Below are 21,146 nucleotides of genomic sequence, written 5' to 3' on the forward strand. Positions count from 1 at the left end.
AGACCGGTTTAAAAAAGGTTATAAATTATTTCTGTTTTCCACTTTTAGAAACCTGTTGCCACTTAATACTAACGTAGTACTTAATACCACGTAATACTTTTACATCGGTGATTAGAAGCTTCATTGACTTTCAGTGAATGAATTCAGTAACTGTTCCTCACTTTCTGATCAGGATGTTTGATAGAATCACTGATCACCTCTGTGGCCTGTGGCATTGTTCACTTTCCAAGTGGCAAACACAGTCTATTAACATGTCTGTCAGGTAGCCAACAGGACATGTAAATGCAAAATTGGCATTAATAATAAAATTGGAAATCATGCTTTTATATACAGGTAGTCCCCTTAAGGACATCCGACATGACCCACAGATGACTCCTAGATTGGAACCTGGGGTTCCCTGCTAGTGTGTGCAGGGGGAGGGGGGGAAAAACCCTTTTGCTAAACATAGCTGAAACTGAGCTCTTTCTGCAGCCCCTTGTAACTCTTTAATGACCAAGACAAACTCTGCAGTTTTTTCTTTTTGAATATTAAAGCACAGCTTGCTCCAGAAGTTAGTGAATATGTAGGCTTCATAAAGTTTTGTTGTTGTTTTTTTTGCTTTGTTTGTGATTAGCTCACAGTGAGGATTGTATACAGTAACTGACACCATGCTGCCTAATAATATGCTGAGACAAACATCTGTCCTAATTGCATTTATTAAAATATTATACCTGTTTACACTTACATACAAATTCAACTTAAGAACAGTCCCTATCTTGTATGACTACCTGTATAGGGAAAATGCAAGACAAAAAGCAAGGTGTTGCATGGTAATTTTTGGATGAAAATCTATGTTTTTATTTTTTGTTTATGCATATGTCCCCTGTTTTTTCACCCATAATTGGAAAATTGACCCATTAAAGACCCAATGTTAGGTGGTAACTGACCTTGCACATCCAGTTTGTTTGATTTGAACAGGGAACAGTTAGCGGATGATGGCTTCTCAGTAGAGTTGAGAAGTAAGAAAGTAGTAAGCTAGGTAATGAGAGGGTTATAGGGGCATCATAACGTTATCAGGTCAGTTTTGGATATTAAATATGAACATTGATCAGTGATCTTTTATATGCAGGCTTGTCCAGCTCCACTATTTATAAAGGACAGACTACAACTTTATAATACCTTGAAAAAGGAACATGATGCCTTACTTGCTGAGCGGGTTGCAAACCAAAGCAAAGCCATAAAGATAACACTACCTGATGGAAAAGTGATCGATGGGGAATCTTGGAGAACAACACCTTATAAAGTAGCTACGGGAATCAGGTAAATAAAATAATAATCCTGCATACATACCATTTAACACTATTTTTATTTTATACCTTAACACAATTATACTTTTTTCACTTACAATGCAGAGAGAGAATTCTAATATAATATACTATGCTATAGTTTGCTTAAAGTCCAGGCAACAACCAGCCACATTGTGTACTACAAGCATGTTGGCATTTGGTCTTTATACAATACCAATAATGTTTATAATGACTTCAAATACAATATTTGGAAAACAAAGCATTGTATAGATCTCACTTTTATGTGAGTAAAAATGCCACTGGCTTTTCAGTATTTAAATCTAAACTATACAAAATATTGTAAGGTTTGGCCTAGTTGCTTTAGGGGATAACTAAGTTAAGGTTAGGTTGGGGGGGAGTACAGTTAGGCTATAATAAAGCAATAAAACTGCTGCTGCACTTTACCACTGTCAACTATCATTCAATCATCACAAAGATAAGGTTGCATTTTTTCAGATGTTTCATGTGGCTTATCAGAAAAGTTTGAAGCTGAACCATTTCCTTAGACTTGAATGGGAATGCTTGCATTACCCACTGGAGTGTTATTGAGCCATATTATTATTATTATTATTATTATTAATAATAATAATAATTTATAATAATAACCTATATTACACAGCGCAGTACATTAAATACGCGTTGTAAATGACAGACAGATACAAACAATGACACAGGAGGAGGAGAGGACTCTGCCCAAAAGAGCTAACAATCTAAGAGATGGGGAAAGATATGTGGCAAAAAGAACACCCCACTTACTACACTATTCAGCAAACACGTATGAATTCAATAATACCTCCTCACTGCTTGACCAGATCTGGTTGACTGCACTTAGCCATATGGGGTTAGAGGGTTATTTTTAAGTGTTAAGCCAAGGGTTGATATTGTGGGGAGTGACATGGCTTATTATAAAAATTGGTGTGTTGAGATTATGGTTAGTGTTGTAGGGGTGGGGGTATTTTTAAGGTTTAACTTTACGGTCACACATTTAAGGTAAACTTAAGGCTTTGAATATGTTTAGTGTTAAGTTTAGGGGGATTTATAGGTTGTGTGATGATAAAAAAAGGATATCCAAATAATTATTTGTGAATTGTGTGTTGTTTTGGTAAACAAAAGTAAATCTGGTCAACATCGTAGTTATTTGATCTTTTTGATTTTCATGCGTTTTTTTTTTTTTTTTTCTTCACTCCTAGTCATAGTTTGGCAGAAAACACCGTCATTGCCAAAGTGAATAATGAACTGTGGGACCTTGACCGTCCTCTGGAGGGAGACTGCACGTTAGAACTGCTGACATTTGACAATGAAGAAGCTCAAGCTGTAAGTGAAATAGCTGTGGGAAGTAATTATACCTTACACTCAAACAGTTTTTATTTATGTTTATCAGACATAAAATGCAAGTAACATGTATATAAGATTGTTTGTTTGCTTGAGGTTGTACAGCCAAGTTTATAACTTTTATGCTTGGAATACAGAGTGCAGAATTTAGCTTTTTGCAAGCAATCCAAATTCAGTTTGCTATGGAATGTCAGTAAAATATGTGTGTGTAAATGCTAATGGAGCCTTCGTTAAAAAAGAGGTGATCACGATGAAACCTGGTTAACCTGTTTGTCCCTTTATAGATGGGCCCCTTAGTAATAAACTTACTCGAACCAAGCACAGTGAGGAATACCACAGTGTGTTCTGGTCTATGAAAAGACAAGTCTATCGGCTACTAATTTTGAATGGTTTTGTAAACTGGAGAATGATCTATTTATCAGATAAACTTGTGCAGTTGAATGGTCTCATTATGTGGAACATAGATAAATTGTAAAATCAGGTCTAAAAGTACAACTAAAAACACATTTAAATACATTTTTTATAGTTCAATAAATATAAATATTGCGTGTTATGCATTCATACATCTAACCAGCAGATAGAGCTTTAGACTCCTGTTTCATGTTTCTTTTTTCCTTGTGTTGTAAAAGCCTGAAGTTTACAAATTGGTTCCCTTAACCTACTGGGCAGTTCATTTCTGTCCGGGTTTATATGTCTAAAAGTGGTACATTATCTTTCATGAAAATTTATTTTACAGTATAATATAATAGTATGAGTACAATAAAGTTTGAAACACAAAATCATGTCAAAATAATAAATTAAATAAATTAAAAACAAGATGAATTTAATAATAAACTTTGACATGATTTTGTGTTTCGAACTTTATTATACTCCTACTATTATATTATACTGTAAAATACATTTTCATGAAAGATAATGTACCGCTTTTAGACATATAAATCTAGTGTATTGCATTCAATAAAGTTATTTTTGTATTGAATGCAATACAAAATAATTTGAAATTCCCGCCGCACCCCTAGCGATGGCTGTACGCACCGACATCACCAGGAACTCCCAGAGAACGTCAGCACACTCGCCGGACGACAGATCGAGGACATGACCAGAAGATGGCAGGACCCTGGAGGACGCCGATGGGACCTGGTAAGTAGTTATTTTTTACTTTTTTTTTTTTAACTACCCCGCTTTCAGCAGGCCCAGGTCACACTGAGACTTACCGCTGGGGAGTTTAAAGCATACCTAAACTCAAATGAAGATGGCGGCGCCCGGTGCTTCCTTAGCTCCGGGACAAAGAGGAATTTAATGAAGACGCGTGGAAGGACCAGCGAAAATTGAAGGACCTGCAGGTGTCATTTTTTTGTTTTCAGTTTAGTTCTGCTTTACCTCCCACTACTCCTATGTGTCCATGTATATGGTTCTTTTTTTTCAATTTGCAGCTTCTTCTCTGCATTCTCATTAGAAAAGTACCCTTCAAATACTTTGCCATTTCTTACATTTTTGTTTTTTTATCCTTGTATATTTTTTGTTTTTGTTTTTCTCTAGTCTGTAAATCTGTTTGTGGCAGACTATGTAGCTCATACATAATGAGAAGGCCACTGGATTTTTTTAAGAGCTTTCACTTGTATCTTTCTGCAGGTTTACTGGCATTCCAGTGCTCACATTCTTGGAGAGACAATGGAGAATTACTATGGAGGCTGTCTATGCTATGGGCCACCAATTGAAAATGGCTTTTATTATGATATGTTCGTAGAAGACAGGTACTGTCAATGCACATGTAGGACCTTTGGTCCTTGAAGAGTCACAATAGTTTTATTGTCTTTCTAAGTAGATGCTAAATGCAAATATAGTGTTTAAAAAAAAAAAAAAAACAGTGCGGTCTATTTATAAAGCAGGGAATTTGACATTCACCAAATATTCTGTGCTGGAGACTAGGGGTTATTTGGAGAATGTCAGATTCACTGCTTTATAAATGGATTCCATAACAGCACTTCAATACCTATATTATGTCATTGTAAAATATTTTATTTGTGCAGATCCTTCATACTCATATAAATCATATCAACTAAAGGTTATTTGTTTGGTATATATTCTTAGGATAACCATGATTTCTAAAGGTGCGTACACACTTCCAATTTTTATCGTTCCAATCGAACGATCGATTGGGCAAAAAATCGTTCGTAAAAAAGTAACCAACGACGCCGACGAACGAGGAAAATTGTTGGAAACGAACGACCGGACCGGCGGATCGGATTGGGCGACGATCGTTGAACATCGTTCGTGTGTACGGTCGTTCGTTGATCGTCCATGTTCAGAGCATGCGTGATGAACGAACGTCCGTTCACTTTCCTGTCGTGCACATAGTTCCTCTATCGCTTAAACGATCGCATCTATTGTGTGTACAATATCTACGAACGATCGTGTCGTTACCTCTATGTGCAGGATCGGTGCTATACGATCGTTCATATATATCGTGCAGGAACGTTCGTCGTTCGTTTTCCGACGATAATAATTGGAAGTGTGTACGTAGCTTTAGACAAACACATAGCGGATTTGTAAAATGCAGGTGTTCTGTGCCGGAGCCATTAATAATGCATTCATTAGCAGATGCAACAATAACATAGTTGCAATTGCCAAAATTAAAAGTCAGAGTGGATATCGGCTACTATTCCAGTATAATCAGCGGTCAGTTTTGGGCAGACTATACTGTTGAGTGCTTTACTAAGACTTGCATAGTGTTCCCAATTAAAATATATTTGCCTCCATTTCTCTGTGCCAACATTATTTGTTAGGCCCATATAAACCTTAGGCTGCGTACACACGTGCAATAATTGTTGTTGGAAAGGATCTTTCACCATCCTTTCCAACGACAAAAGACAAAGATGGATAAACGAGCATTGTACATACAGCGCGGTTCTGTTCTATAGAGTGGGAAGGGGAAGAATGAGTGAGCGGCACCCTGCTGTGCCCTGCTTCCTTCACTTCCATTGTGGTCGGTCATCTTTTGTCATTCATGGATTCGCCAGTTTTGGCTAGTTAGCCTTTGGGATAGAAAATTTATGTATCTGCAGAAAGGGATACTCAGTGGAATTTATAACATGAATAGCATGCAAATGGACTTTTTTTTTTATTGACAAAACTCAATATAAATAAATCAAAAATCTCTTTATTCCAGAGCTTAACCATTTAAAAAATTATTCACCTACTAGCCTATTCATATGCTATATATTTAGGAAACTTCCCATAGGATTTGGGTATTTATTTCATGGAGTACTCGGGGATTAGGGGGTACAGAGTGCTCTGAAAATGAAAACACATCTAAAGCCCAGGTGAAAGTTTATTTTGATGAAAAGTACTACAAGTATGTTTAAAAGAATGTCATATTGTTTTAAGTGACTGCTTGCATGCTGTAAAATGTGTTTTCATCTTTCCAGAGTGGTATCCAGCAATGAGTTTCCTACCCTAGAAAATATGTGTAAATCTGTCATCAAAGAGAAACAACCCTTTGAAAGGCTGGAAGTCAGCAAAGAACTACTATTAGAAATGTTCAAGGTAATGTAAGCATATTGTTTATGTACAAATGCTTTACTGATCTGTAATTGCTTATGATTGATGTGTAATAGCATTGTCCATATATTATCTTTCATTACCATTTATTTGCACCATGTCCTAGATTGGAATATTGTATCCTCTATCACAGGTGCCTGACATGACAGTTAAAATGGTGTTGTAGTTAAAATCAAGAACTGAATATGTCATACTCCTTTTATACAAGGTAGCTTTGTAATAGGTCGGGCTTAACTGATCTTATATTGTGTTCTTTTTCTAGTATAACAAGTTCAAGTGCCGCATTTTGAATGAAAAGGTTGACACCCCAACAACAACCGTATACAGGTGAACTCTCTGTTGCTCACCTACGTTCTTAAGAGATGAAGATCATGCTGATATGTGATTTACCTGTCAGCATTATCCCATAAACTGACACCTATGTATTTTGTGACCTATGACACCTATGTATTTTTTTAATTGCATTTGTATGCTATTAAACACTTAATTCATTTTCTTTTAAATGAACTATTAGTTTAAATAATCAAAGTTATAAAAAAGAATGTTGTGCTTGTCAGGTAAGCTTTCTTGATAATGCTTTGTGTCTGACATGTTATCACTTGCTTGGTAGTATCTGCCACTATTTACACTGGGCCGGATTTATGAAAGCTCTCCAAGACTGGAGAAAATAAACTGTCATTGGAGAACTTGATGGATTCAGAAAACATGGAACGGATCTCATTAATGATTGAACAATTTTGCTAAGTGATGGCAAATGAGTGTTAAGAAATCCATTCCTGGTTTGCTGGATCACTAATTTGATAGTCTATCTTCTCCAGTCTAAGAAAGAGTTTTTTTAAAACAGGCCCTATATGACCAAAAGTATTCTACCCCTACAAATTCTTGATTCAGATGCACAATGCCAGGTCCCTACAGACGTTTGATGAATTTTGATGTGGAGGAACCTAATTGGGCTGCACAGAGCCCAGACCTCAGCCATGTTGCCATCGTTGGGGTTAATTAAAATTCTCATTGTGAGGAAAGCGTTTCACGTGTAACATCAGACCCTGACCTCACAAATATTCTCTTAGATGAATGGTCATAAATTTCTACTGACATACCACAGAATCTTGTGGTAAGCCTTCCCAGAAAAGTGGCAGCTGTCCAAGCTATAAAGGGGGAGCCAAGATGTCATGATGTCATGGTCAGGGGTCCACAAACCTTTACTAAGACTAAGTTCAAGATATTAGCCTAAGTCGTACACGAATGGTAAATAATTAATGTGTTAAAGATAGAAAATATAATTAAATGTTTCTGTTATCCAATCCAGGTGTGGTCCATTGATTGATCTGTGCAGAGGGCCCCATGTGAGGCATACAGGAAAGATTAAAGCCCTAAAAATATACAAGGTAATTAGCCACATAAGTATCTACTACCTATACATGTGTTTATTGCCCCCCTTTATATCAACAGATCAGATTGTGGAGTCTACCTGCTTCATCTGCCAGTTATGTGCTCCTTACTGAAGCAGTAATTTTAAGGAAAATTCTAACTGAAACATTCTTTTAATGTATTTATCAACAGTCTTTATTTTGTTCAGTAATCTGCTGTTGATAAGTTCATAATGCTTGTTAGGAATAATAATAAAAAAAGAAATTGTGCCCTGTTTTGCTTAAAATTATTTGCCTAATGGTTTATTGGCCCCTTTTTGTTTTTCGGATATCACAACACCTTATCCAAAGATACCATGACTTTTAGTTGATCAACTTACTAAACTGCTGTTTTTTTGTGCAAGTAAACCAATAAACTTTACTAGTGGTGATAAAGACAAAAAAAATGTTTTTATCCTTTTTTATCTTTTTATGTTACAATGCATTAAAGAATTATTCCCCATAGATGGCCTATTTCTAATTTATCTTCCTCACTGACACTAGAAAATGGCATTTTACTGGTCGATAAAGCTATGCCAGTACCACAGTAACATTGGTGTAACTACTATAAAACAGTGATTTATGTTTCAGAATTCTTCCACATACTGGGAAGGAAAAGCTGATATGGAAACGTTGCAGAGAATATATGGAATATCATTTCCAGATAATAAGCTGATGAAACAATGGGAGCAGTTCCAGGAAGAGGCCAAGAACAGAGATCACAGAAAGATTGGGAAGGTTTGTATTGCATATTTTCAAATAAAAAAAAATCTTAGCATAATTATTTAACATATCAGATTTTATTAGTCCTTAGATGTGAAATTTAGAACCACAAATAAGTTATATAAATTAGCTTACAGTGTAGTAAAGTATAAGAGCTTGATGTACAAAGTTATAATAATGCATAGCAGTCAGATTTATAGTACTTTTCTAGGAGAAGCCAAGAAGATTATATAAATTTATTGTATATTTTTGTGTGTTATGCACTTGTTAAAATATCCAATAATTATGTCATTGCATTTAAATATAAAAATATACCATTATTTCCTGGCATTTTATTTGGCTAAAGAAAACAATATTTAAATAAATATGAGCCTGCTATTGCTGATATTATTCTTAAAACACGTTATCTGCCTGATTTTTATTTAGAGACTAACCCATGACTAGTGGGCAGACTGGAGTCATAAAAGCAGAATGTTCTAATCTGTGCACTTTGTTCCAGCTCCTTGCTTTAAAACTGTTATTTCCATTTTTTTCTCTTTAATTAATCTGTTTGTTATTTTTCTTTGTTTGTAGGACCAGGAACTCTTCTTTTTCCATGATTTAAGTCCCGGTAGTTGTTTTTTCCTGCCTCGAGGAGCTCACATATATAACACTTTAGTTGAATTCATCAGGGTAAGTTAAGTAATTCTATCTTCCTGAACAACTTTCATGGCTTCTAATGCTGTGTGCTTAAAATACAGCATTTGTATAAATTATTAGCATAATTGGCTTAATGTGTGTTTTCTCCCATGCCCTTGACTGTAAATAGCTGAAAGAGAGATTACACAAATAGTATGACCTGGACGAGGGTCTCACTACATCTCCTTTGTTCCCTCAATTCCTGCTCTGAAGAGATATAAACTAAGTTGCAATTACCCACCTACAATTTCTTCCCGCCCCGCTTAAAAAATTTTGTAGGTTCAACACTGCAGACTGCTTTCCAAAGCCAATGGCAAAAATGCAAACTATATTAAAGGTAAAATAAAATATTTCTAAAAATAACACAAAATATATAAAACATCATCCAAAGCTTCCAAGCCTAAAAAGAAAATCTTAAACATAAAATTACAATCTTGAGTACAGTGCATGTAGTTTATTGTCATGTGTCCAGAATATCTAAGCAGATGTAATTGTCATGTGACTTAGCAATGTACCTCTTTTGAACCCTTGGAATTAACAGGGTCACCACCTTGTTTTCAGTACTTTGTTCTGGTACTTTGTATATAAACGTATATATTTATTTATTCATGATGTTATAAATGTTTTAAAAGGTACATTCCAGCAACAGTAAGCATTTAGGTAAACACGTAGCATTGTATTTAACATGAGTAATACAACATTGTCTTTAGGAAGAATACCAAAACAGGAACTTTACAGAGGTGGCAACACCAAACATCTACAACAGCAAGCTGTGGGAAGCATCTGGTCACTGGCAACATTACAGCGAGAACATGTTCTCATTCGAAGTTGAGAAGGAAACGTTTGCCCTTAAGCCAATGAACTGTCCAGGACATTGGTAAATTAGTGTTATATATATATTTTTCTTTTAACTTGCTATATTTCAAGATATTCCTTCTGTCTGTTAAAATACCTAAAGCAGAAAATACCGGCTAAAAATGAAAGCTAAATGCATAAAACCATATGTTACTGCATTATTCATCTTCAGTCCCAAAATTTTCCCTGCAGTGCTTTTTCTGCCAAAAGATGTCCTCAATTTCAAGGTCAGCAACGTTTAACACAACACAATTGCTGTGAGCCTAGGTTGTTCTTAGCCCAGCCTGTGACTGGACAGTGAAAGATAATCAGCATAGTGATGAGCTTATCCCTGTGTCCCTCTACCTTCTCTTACTATCAGCATGCTTCTTGTCACCGCATGATCTGATTGGTTTCTTGTACTGCTTCATCACAGTCAAGTTCTTCTATACAAAACTGATGTGCTTAAACCCCTTGCATTTAGATATATCATATTTATATTAGGATTTATTTAATGATCAAATAATAGTTACAAATGTTAACGTTGTTGCAGTCTTATGTTTGGCCATCGCCCTCGATCATGGAGAGAATTGCCTTTGAGGTTTGCAGATTTTGGTGTACTGCATCGTAATGAGTTATCTGGAGCGTTAAGTGGGCTGACCAGAGTTCGACGTTTCCAGCAGGATGATGCACATATATTCTGCACTATGGAGCAGGTAAAATTCAATCCCTCCAGATATAATATGTAAAAAGTATAATGATAGGAAATTGTATTTTGTATTTATTTTTATATATATATATATATATATTTTTTTTTTTAATCTGATGATTTCATTAAATAATCACTGGTAATCTTGCCATTTAGGTCCCTGGTTCTGATACTGTTTGTATAGGGTTACCACACTGTTTCTCCTATTTCCACTTTTGTGTTGTCACTCTAACACATGGAGTTTTAAAAAAAGACTACAAGTGGCTGTTTACACAGGTACAGTGTGGTTCTGTCAGCATTGAAAAATACCATGCAGCCATTGTTGCTGTGCAAGAATATAAGTTAATGTACATGAAGGGACTGATGAAGATTTTAAACCCCGACCGACATGCAACAAGGAAAAATAAAAATGAAAACAAGTATGTGATTTTAAATCATAGAAGTAGATATTAACCTGAACTGAGTGATGTTTAGTTTGCTTAAATACTTTGTGTCATAAACAATTGCCATTCCTTTTTTTTTTTTGTAAAATGTTTTTAATCCTTTTTTGCATGCTGATGTTCTCCTTCAGCCACTTTGAAGTCATATCTCATGTACATACATGCAATTCAGCAGCTGCTGTGTGCCATGTTAAAGGTCCATGTTCCACAGTTTGGCTGCTTGTATGCTCTGCTGTGAGATCATTTAACAGAGTGACAATGGGAGACAGGTTGTCATCATACAACAGGGAGCGCAATAAAGGGTACTAATATGGCAGGATCACTGGGTATTATTTAAATGAAAGCTGAAAATGTTAAAACATTGGAGTTTTTTACATTTCTTTAAAGTGTTCTGTGATATTTTAGTTGTTGGATTTACCTAAACCAGTTTTTATTTAAAAACTGAAAACAAAATAACTTATTAACATAAGTACTAAAGTGGGAAGTCCGCTTAAGGTGGCTGGGTTCCCGCTGTTCTCCAAAGCACCTACTATATATAAGTCTGAAATGAACCTGTATAGGAGAATATTACAATAATAAATTCCTTACACCTTGTCATCTAACCTTTTTTCTTTAGTTAATTTTTCACCTACATATATTAGGTAAGTTGGGGAGGGGACCCCAGCCAGCGAAGCAGACCCTCCATTTTAGTTGAAAGTCTGCTTTAAGAACTATTGACAACAAAAATCAAATCCTTTAGGATGTATAATACATTTCTGACTCATATTCCTTTACAATGATTACTTGGTGGTGCACTCCTAAATCATATATTCATTTGGTGCTTCGTGCATAATGACTGTTCTAGTAAAGCGAAGAGAATTCATATGTGACTGAGAAAAGTGGGGTTATATGGTTTTATAATTGTCATTGGTGTTGATACTTTGATAATTCCATGTACTTTGTAGATTGAGGAGGAGATGAAAGGGTGTTTGCAGTTCCTGCAGTCCGTATATGAAGTGTTTGGCTTCACTTTCCAACTTCACCTTTCAACCAGACCTGAAAACTACCTTGGAGAAATAGAAATGTGGAATCAAGCTGAAAAGGTCTATATTACTGAATTTACATTTACTAGTAATGCGGGTTTATCAGTTTTCAATTTTAGTAACATCAGATCCTTGCTTTGAATTTACAGCAACTGGAGAACAGTCTGAATGAATTTGGACAACCTTGGAAACTCAACCCAGGGGATGGGGCTTTCTATGGGCCCAAGGTAATTATGATTAATAAGTACATTTGTGGTTCATCTAGGGCAGGGATCAGCAACCTTTACTATCAAAAGAGCCATTTTGCCTCCTCTTCCACTAAAGAAAAATAGTCTGGAGCCGCAAAACATAACACAGTTTATAAACTTTTAAAAGTTTTAATATTTTTTTAATTTTACCTGTTACAACAAGTGTGCATGTGTAGGCCTACTTTGAAATAAATTAAACACTGAACTATGCCCCTAGAAGCCTCCAGCTTCTAACGTATCATCCTGTTACATTAGCTGGAGGCTTCTAACGTAACAGGGTAGATTTTTTTGATGGGCAGAGTTCTTTATGTTCTGATGATAGCCTAACAATTAAATTTTAGGGGGTTTTAGTCACAGGTGTCCCCCACTTGCACCTACATTTTTGGTTTTGTACATCTCCCCATTCCAGAGGAATTGGGGTTCAAAGGAGGGGGATGTCATTGTACACACCCATTTGTACACGCCCCCTGGTAGATTTATTTCACTGGTAGATTTTTTTCATTAGAACACCGGATAGTGAATCCCCCTCCTCCGCAGTGTCTTGGGAGGAAGGGGATCCCCCATCAGAGATCTCCCCGCGGCAGCCGAAGGGAGCCACAACAAGGAGGCTGAAGAGCCGCATGCGGCTCCGGAGCCGCAGGTTGCAGACCCCTGATCTAGGGTATTGTGAGAGGTGGGACCTTTCCAAGTAATACTTTTCTTATGTTTCTGGTTTGCAGATTGACATTAAAATAAGAGATGCCATAGGCAGATACCATCAGTGTGCTACCATACAGTTGGATTTTCAACTACCAACCAGGTTTAATCTGACATATGTAAGGTAATTGTTGTTTCTTGGTTTATTTGAGCTAACAATAAACACAATTTAAAGGGACATGTTTAGAGAAATAAAAGTTATAAAAGTAATGCAGCTCTGTATATATGAATACTTTATCAAATGTGTATTTTTTTTTGCAAGAAATCCTACTGTGTATCAGTATAAGGGGGGGGGGGCTTCTTTCAATCTAAGGGGTTCTTCTCTATTGGATACCAGAGTAAAGGAGCACCTAATCACCACCAGTGTAAGGGGCCCTTCTTGCACTGATCATTACCATAGAGGCAATGCATACGGAGGAGAGGGAATGTTCCTTGTTTACCTCGGCGGCGGTAACACCAGGGGGCGTTCCTGGTGGGGGGCTGAGCCATTAGGGCGGGACTCGAGAGAGTCTGGCCTGTTGTGCTCCTGCCCACCCCTGAAATGGCCTAGTGGCCAAAAAATTTTGATGACCCCTGCCATAGAAGACCCTTTATTGACCACTAATGTAGGAGGGCTCCATTCTGCTGGTCATCATTGTAGGGGGCTTTTCTCTGCTGACCACCCATGTGGGTGAGCACTATCATTTTCTCTGTCTTTAATTGCTTACTGCCCATCATTTATTATTATTTGTTGTGTTATCATTTTCGAAAATGATTTTGTTGTACAGCTCTTCAAATAAAAGGATATCACATTGTCAGAAACAAGAGTGTCCTTGCTGTATTCCTTCAATGTGTTTCACCTGTAAGTGGGTTAATTCTTAGGCCTTTATGAAAAGCACCTTGCAGGTGAAGTTGCTGTTGCGGAGAGTCAATAGTGGGGACTTTGTTGCTGTTGTCTGTAACTAATAAATTAATTATTATCAAAACCATTGGCATGCAGCTTTCAGGCTTTTTTTGCAGTGTTGTAGAGGCAACATGGACGAGTGCCAGATTGTCCTGGTAACTGTTTTGAGTGGCACTAGCGCAAGACCTAGATTTTTTTTGTTTATTTATATGCCTGAATTTACTGATCATGTAAATGTATCATAAGCTGCGGCTTTACTTTTAGTTGGAAATATTGAAAACGACTCATCTAGGCCACAAAGGAGATATTTTTAGCTGTGTTGCTTGTCACTATATTTACATATTCTATTTACATTTTTCATGTAGCAATGATGGTGATGATAAGAAAAGACCAGTTATCATTCATCGTGCTATCTTAGGATCTGTGGAGCGGATGATTGCAATTCTCTGTGAAAACTATGGTGGCAAATGGTAAGGAAAATGTTCAAGCTAGTTAGTGCAAGCCTGATCAATGTTGTTGACAAAGGTCCAGACATGGCCGAAATGCAGACAATTTTGTAATATTTTTTATGGTTTTTGAATGAGCTGGAAGAAAATAAATTCTTCCGGTAATTTATTTTATTGTTTCGAGGGACAACTTTGGAGTCCTTACTTCCCCACTCAGTGGCAGCATGAAATAGCAAGATAAAAATGAGGAAAGCAATTGTCACTGGGACAGGAAGTCCTAGATAATATTCATACCCTTTTGTTTTTCTACCCTTTTCTCATTTTAATAGGGGCACAGATCATTTTAAAAACCTTAGAGTGTCATTGCTTATCTCATTTTGCCTAAAATTTAAAGGATAAATGTAAATGCCAGGGATGTGCCATTTAATAGATATACTTACCTTCATATGCTCCATCCATGGTTCTAGTCATCTTAACAATTAAGTGGTACGCTACTATGTATGTATGTATTGGGGTTTCTTTCAGCTCCATGTCTACTTTCCAGCCAAAAATATACTTGCCAGAACTAATACATATAAGAACAACTGTAGCTGCAGGGACTGTCGACTGCAGTAATTATATCTAAATCATGCCATTTCTCAGATAGGGAGTGCCATTTACCTTTCCTAAATGCAGGTCATTCCAATGTATATCTGTACTTTAATTTTTAAGTGCAATCCTTTAAAAATGGCTTTTTTTTGAAGGTACTGTGAAGAAAAAATAGAAATTGAGTTTTACAACATTTAAATTATGCTTGGGGTTATCTTGCTCTACTATAGCAAGGCTGGGGTTGTGGAGTGATCTTATGTTTCCCTTTTTAAAATTTAAAATTGTATTTCTGTGTATTTTTCTCTAAGGCCTTTTTGGCTTTCCCCTCGGCAAGTCATGGTAGTCCCTGTGGGACCGAGCAGTGAAGACTACGCACAACAGGTACTATATATTCACGAAATGACCTACAACGTGAAATTTAAAGCCCAACTAAACCCAAAATTAAATAAACACATTCTAATACCAATCAGGTTGAGAAGTAAATCTACATGGTGTAAGGAAACAAAGAGATGGACAGATTACCAGATTACCATTATTTTAGGCCAAGCGTGCTTTTACACTGCATTGCATCCAATTTTCTCTCAGAAATAAGACAGTGGGAGAATTAATCAGATCTAACCATGTGACACACAAATTCTACTTGGGAAGTTAGCACATAGGTAATAAACAATTATCAGACCATAATCTTTTAACAAGATACTAAAAGACATGGGAGGTCCTGGTTATATGGATAGGTTCACATCTACAACCAATTACAATTATAAAATGGATAATAATGGCTTCCGAAGGTAATATTTATAGTTTAAACACTAGACATAATTAATTTAGGAATTTGTCTTGTTTAATGTTGGGTTTTTGTTGGGCTTCAACAAGAGATGGATGTTAAACTTCACTTACTATTTATGTTCATGAAGACTTTTTTTATGCTAAAAGAGTCTTAATTTGCTAAGTGCCAAGATCAAGACCAGTCCAGAGCAATTTATAAAATTAGTGACATGACTGAAAAAAAGATAATTACCTTGTTTAAAGCTTCATGAACCAGTGGTGCAGCCTAAAAGTTTTATAGAGCAGTTGATAATAAAACAACGCTAATGACAAAGAGAGCCTGATAAATGTCCTTTATGGCACTGGTTCCCAACCTTTTGGATGTCACGGACCACTACATTTACAGACTCCAGACTGCGCATGCGCAGGGAGCCGTGTATCACTCAAAGGGGAAGAAACTTCCCCCAGAGTGACGTCATGATGCCAGAACCTGCCCACTCTCCCATCGCAGGCTCAGACCAGAGACACAACCCGCCCACCACCCCGAGCCTGCAATGCATACGGGGAACATGGTTTGTGGTTCTGGCCAATGCGCCCCCCAAGCGGGGTCCTTCTCCTAACCCCGCGGGGGGGTGCACCGGCCAGAGCTGCGGACCACAGGTTTGGACTGCTGCTGTAGCCCTTTACTGAGTGATTCTCCGTGGACCAGGGGTTGGCTTTATGCCAAATGTGATTCTTATAAACAAAATAGAAATGTAAGAAACCAAAGCTTCTGTGTATAGGGACTAAACACAATCTCATCATGACAAGTAGTTCTGAGTTTGGTACGGAAATAATCATTGGTTACCGAGGACAAAGTTAAAGCAGAAAATGACAATGTTTTTTTCATTGTATTCTTTATCGGTCATTCAGGTTTGCAATGAGTTTTTTTACGCTGGGTTTATGGCTGATGTGGATTTGGATCATAGCTGTACATTGAATAAGAAGATACGAAATGCTCAGCTGGCTCAATACAATTTTATCTTAGGTAAGTTTTAATAATTTCAACTTCCATTTTGTATATTTAAATCACTCAGAAGTTACATCATGTCACATCAACACACCAATATCAGTTTCAGTGTAAGAAAGAACATTTGTCTGTAGGAATGTAAAAAAATACCATAACCTGTTGGGGAAAAAAACTTAAAATGTATTTTTCTTCTTTTTTTTTTTTACATCCAGTAACAATTGGGACATTTTTATACTGCTTACAAAAATAATGTTTAGAAAAATGTATTGTACTAATGTGGGGTAGCTCCCAGCACACTAAACAATTATGGGAGGGGAATTGGTAAATATATAATGCTATGTAATATTTCACCTGTTGCACATTTTTCACTTATTCATTTGTAATTGCACACTGTTGGTTGGTTCGTGGATCTTCAGGTTTCAACTCTTCAGTTCCTAGGGTGTCTATATATAGACGCCTTCACTATGTACATTTGCTGTCTTTGGGAATTGGAAATCGATCAACAGAAGATTATTCTTAAATTGTGTTTCCAGTATTCAGCTCTTTAATAAACTATACAACTAGAGTTGTTCATGCAGTCCATTCACAAGAGGATTCTCTTATTCTAGAAATTCCATAAAGCAGTTGCAAGCTCCATCAGTTTGTGAGTTCCCAGGAGGTCTCACCCATAATGTGCAGAGATGGCAATTAACACATTATGAGAGACTTACCAGGCAAAGAAATCCCCTCTAGCACCACAATATCTGTGCTCTGCTTAGATTTATATAGTAAGGAGACAGCAAATACAGAGAAATCTCACAAACAGAACCTCGGATGACACAGAAATCCTAGCAAGGGTTGTAATTTTTCCAATATAAAAAACAATCCATACACCATTTTGGCTGCCCATAACTTTTAGAATCGCTTTAAACAATGTTTTTTAGTAATTTTTTCTTGGTTCCAATAACTAACAAACCTCTTCTTGTTTATAGTGGTTGGAGAGAAAGAGAAGGCAAACATGGCAGTGAATGTGCGAACAAGAGATAACAAGGTGCATGGAGAGGTATCTCTAGCTGTAGCTATAGAAAAACTCACAAAGTTGAAGAAGTCACATAGTAAGAATGCAGAAGAAGAATTCTGAGGGCTGGATGACAAGGAAATACAAGGATAAACCACTATCATTAAGGAATCAAATGTCTGCTGCTAATATTACTGTATAATATATATTGCCAATAAACAGAACTTGGGTCATTTATATTGGTCCTACAAATATTTAATAACAATTTTGTGGAAATATTACTGCTCCTTCAATAGATCATCTAGGAAAAACTGTAGCTGTCTTAAAATGTCATGCTTAAAAGCAACATTTTACATGTATAAATACATAAAAAACAGTCTAGATTAATTACTATATTTGTATTCGGCAAGTCCGTGATATATAATTAGTCCTTTGAAGATTCTGCTTTGTTTCACTTCAGAGCTTGGACTGGGAGGACTGGTATCTGAAGTAGAACATAGATTGGGTTCATTTGAGTGAAATATACAGTGGAGATACATACAAGCAAACTCTGGTTAACCAGCCAAAATATTTGCAATGTAAGAATTGTCTATGCTTTATGGCCACATGTAATTCAATGAACCGATTCTCAGATGTTTTTTTTTCCTCCCTCCTATCTGTATACATGCCAAGTAATGGGACAGATATAAGTATGTATAAACTTTATATCACAGTACTCCCCCTGACAAGGCCTTCATCTGGCTTTGTCTCCAGGGAGCCATTTTTTCTTAATACAGTATCCATACTTAACATTTAATTCCTGGACTAAGAAGCTGGCTCAATGATGACATCTAAACCTAGGCTAGGTTAGGGAATTATATGTTAAAAATATGTTTTTGTATTGTTAACCTCTATACTGTATATACTGGAGTATAAGCTGACTTTTTCAGCACCCAAAATGTGCTGAAATAGTCACCCTCGGCCTATACTCCAGTCAGGTATCAGCCCGATTGAGATGCGGACTCCGCCGACGAGACTGGTGTCCCTTTGGCTGCAGAGAGAATCCCTAACGTCACTGGATGGGGCATGGCTTGTGCGGGATCCACACAAGCCGCGAACACATCACAGCACCATGTACAGGCTCTGAATCCGGGCTCAGTACATATTTCGTTAGGATTTACATTGTATTTTCATATTGCATTAGGATTCACACTGTTGAATTTGAAATCAAAAAATGATAGCAAAGTTATATATATGTGGGCCATCAAAGAAGTGGTATTTGTCTAATAGAAGAAAGATTTAATCTTATATTCATTTTCTTGATCCTTTAAGAAAGCAATTCCTTTGATAAGTGTAGTATATGCAGTAAGTGATGAAGTGATTTTCCATTAAGCCTTTCATTTTTCTGATTATATATGCAGTGATGTAGCAGATATTAGGCAGATGTCATCGCCCACCAATCTGCGCAATCATTGTTACCATAACATTTCTTATTAAAGATCATATTATCAATATAGTAATATTGATATACTATATATATATATATATATATATAACATATACCCCACTGATGCCTCAATAATGTAATTTTATTGGTATTTATTTTGAATATTGAAACTTGCCAGTAGCTGCAGCATTTCCCACCCTCGGTTTATACTCGTCAATCAATTTTTCCAAGGTAACATCAGTTTTCCAAGGTAAAAATAGGTACCTCGGCTTATACTCGAGTATATACGGTATGCTTTTTTTTTTTTTTTTTTTTTATATATATACATGTTTGATGTCAACTTATTCATACAGATTTGAAAAGTTTTTGGTTCATTATATAGAAAGTCAATAACCACCTAATGCAGTTTTGAAGACCTATGTTCTTTAGTGCACAAGAATTTTACCTCCAGTTCAGATGATGTAACTTCAATCCTGCTTTTAGCTGAAATATAGCACCTTGGTGAGGTTTCAGTCCATTCCAACAACTGAAATAATCCCATGTTTTTTGAATAAATACTTATGTGCCTATCCCATGTGTTGACCTAGAAATATCTTTTAAATTGTACAAAGGAATTGCTTCCAGAGGACACCATAAAGACTTATTTGCATAGTTGTATAATAAGGCTGCATACACACATGCAATAATTGTCATTGGAAAGGATCATGAAAGACAAACGACTGCACAATGTATGAACGAGGGCTACGCATACAGCACCCTTCTGCTCTATGGAGAGGAGAGGGGGTGAACAATGGAGCTGCGCTCTTTACTTTCATTCTGATTGTTCCTCATCCGTGGATCCGTTAGGACGGTTGTTCGGACAATGAGTACAGTACACACGCCAGATTCTTGTCCGATATCAGCCCTGAGCCAATTATTAGACCAGAACCATTGCTTGATCTAATGATCAATGGTGATATATTTGGTCTTGATCTTTAATAGTTATAAACACGTAAAAAGATTGGTACAAAATTATGATCTCATTGATTTTACCCATGGCATATTTGTTACTAATGCCTTGATACCCAATGTGTGGCCTTTTGGCACTTGTGTGGCTCACATAATGGGTCTGAATTATTAAAGCTCTCCAAGACTCGAGAAGATGTCCCATGATAGTCTAACCTTGGTGATCCAACAAACTTGGAATGCTTTTTTTAAAAAACATTTGATATTAGTTGGCAAAAGTTTTCAATCCTGGACTGAATCCATTTCAGTTTTGCTAGATCACCCAGGTTCTTCCATGATAGTCCTTCTCAAGTGTTCAAGAGCTTTTACAAATCAGGCCCAATGAGTTCACAGTACATTGCATTATACATTGAATGTTGGAGAGATGGGATACACCAGCATAACAAAAAGTTGGGGTTGTAGTGGGCACAAACCTGCCTAACATCCCTGGCGGTATTCCCAAGCGTGGCTCAGGGTGGATTTTCCAAACCAAAAGGGGTAACCCTGAGCCACAATCGGGGGTGGAATTTCCAGGGAGGTTTAAAGTCCTACCTTGTTCCCAAGTTCCAGCAGCATCCTCCAGCAATGTCCGGCGTCTTCTTTCCCTGCGTCCTCAGCATGTGAACGTTGGGGACACAAGGCCAGGGGAAGCAGTTGCCGGGCATCTGCTCGCGAGTGTGTGGCTGGAGGGCAGGACCATCATGCAGGTAGGCGGATTTTTAAATGCACCGCTTTTGCATTCAAAAATCCTCATTAATCATACTGCTAGGGGGGTTTAACTGGACACCTAAACACTTGATGTAGCTGGTCTGATGAATTGCAATTTTTGAAACACGGGTGGTCAGCTTGTCACCTGATCCGAATTCCAATAAAATACTGTTGACATTTGAAAGACTGTGAGATTAGCAGCATGAGTGTGCAGCTGACAAATTTGTGGAATGTACATTTTAGACCAGAATGTCAAAGGAATTTATTTGGAATTTATGTCATGAACGATGAGATTAAGATATAATCCTGCTCCTGCACAAAGCATTGGTCAGACCTCATCTGGAATATGCAGTCCAGGTTTAG

At 36.9% G+C, this 21,146-nt stretch overlaps 1 protein-coding gene across 1 annotated transcript; it reads left to right on the forward strand.

Annotated features, from left to right (window-relative positions):
* Positions 1-382: 382 nt before the first annotated feature.
* LOC140324418 (threonine--tRNA ligase 2, cytoplasmic) lies at positions 383-17,902 on the forward strand. Its single transcript, XM_072402293.1, has 17 exons — positions 383-1,299; positions 2,516-2,639; positions 4,290-4,411; positions 6,086-6,203; positions 6,481-6,545; positions 7,528-7,606; positions 8,219-8,365; positions 8,924-9,022; positions 9,739-9,905; positions 10,416-10,578; positions 11,956-12,093; positions 12,183-12,260; positions 13,001-13,101; positions 14,226-14,330; positions 15,203-15,275; positions 16,572-16,686; positions 17,640-17,902. The coding sequence occupies exons 1-17, from the start codon at positions 1,103-1,105 to the stop codon at positions 17,786-17,788; spliced, it is 2,040 nt and encodes a 679-aa protein (XP_072258394.1). The 5' UTR covers positions 383-1,102; the 3' UTR covers positions 17,789-17,902.
* The last annotated feature ends 3,244 nt before the right edge of the window (positions 17,903-21,146 follow it).

This window comes from Pyxicephalus adspersus, chromosome 2 (genome assembly GCF_032062135.1).
Source record: "Pyxicephalus adspersus chromosome 2, UCB_Pads_2.0, whole genome shotgun sequence".
NCBI lineage: Eukaryota > Metazoa > Chordata > Amphibia > Anura > Pyxicephalidae > Pyxicephalus > Pyxicephalus adspersus.

Excerpts from the sequence above, each read along its gene's own strand:
- LOC140324418 (XM_072402293.1), top strand. The coding sequence starts at position 1,103 with ATGCAGGCTTGTCCAGCTCCACTATTTATAAAGGACAGACTACAACTT. Across the intron at positions 9,906-10,415 it reads ATGAACTGTCCAGGACATTG|TCTTATGTTTGGCCATCGCC; the intron begins GTAAATTAGTGT and ends ACGTTGTTGCAG. Across the intron at positions 12,094-12,182 it reads TGTGGAATCAAGCTGAAAAG|CAACTGGAGAACAGTCTGAA; the intron begins GTCTATATTACT and ends TTGAATTTACAG.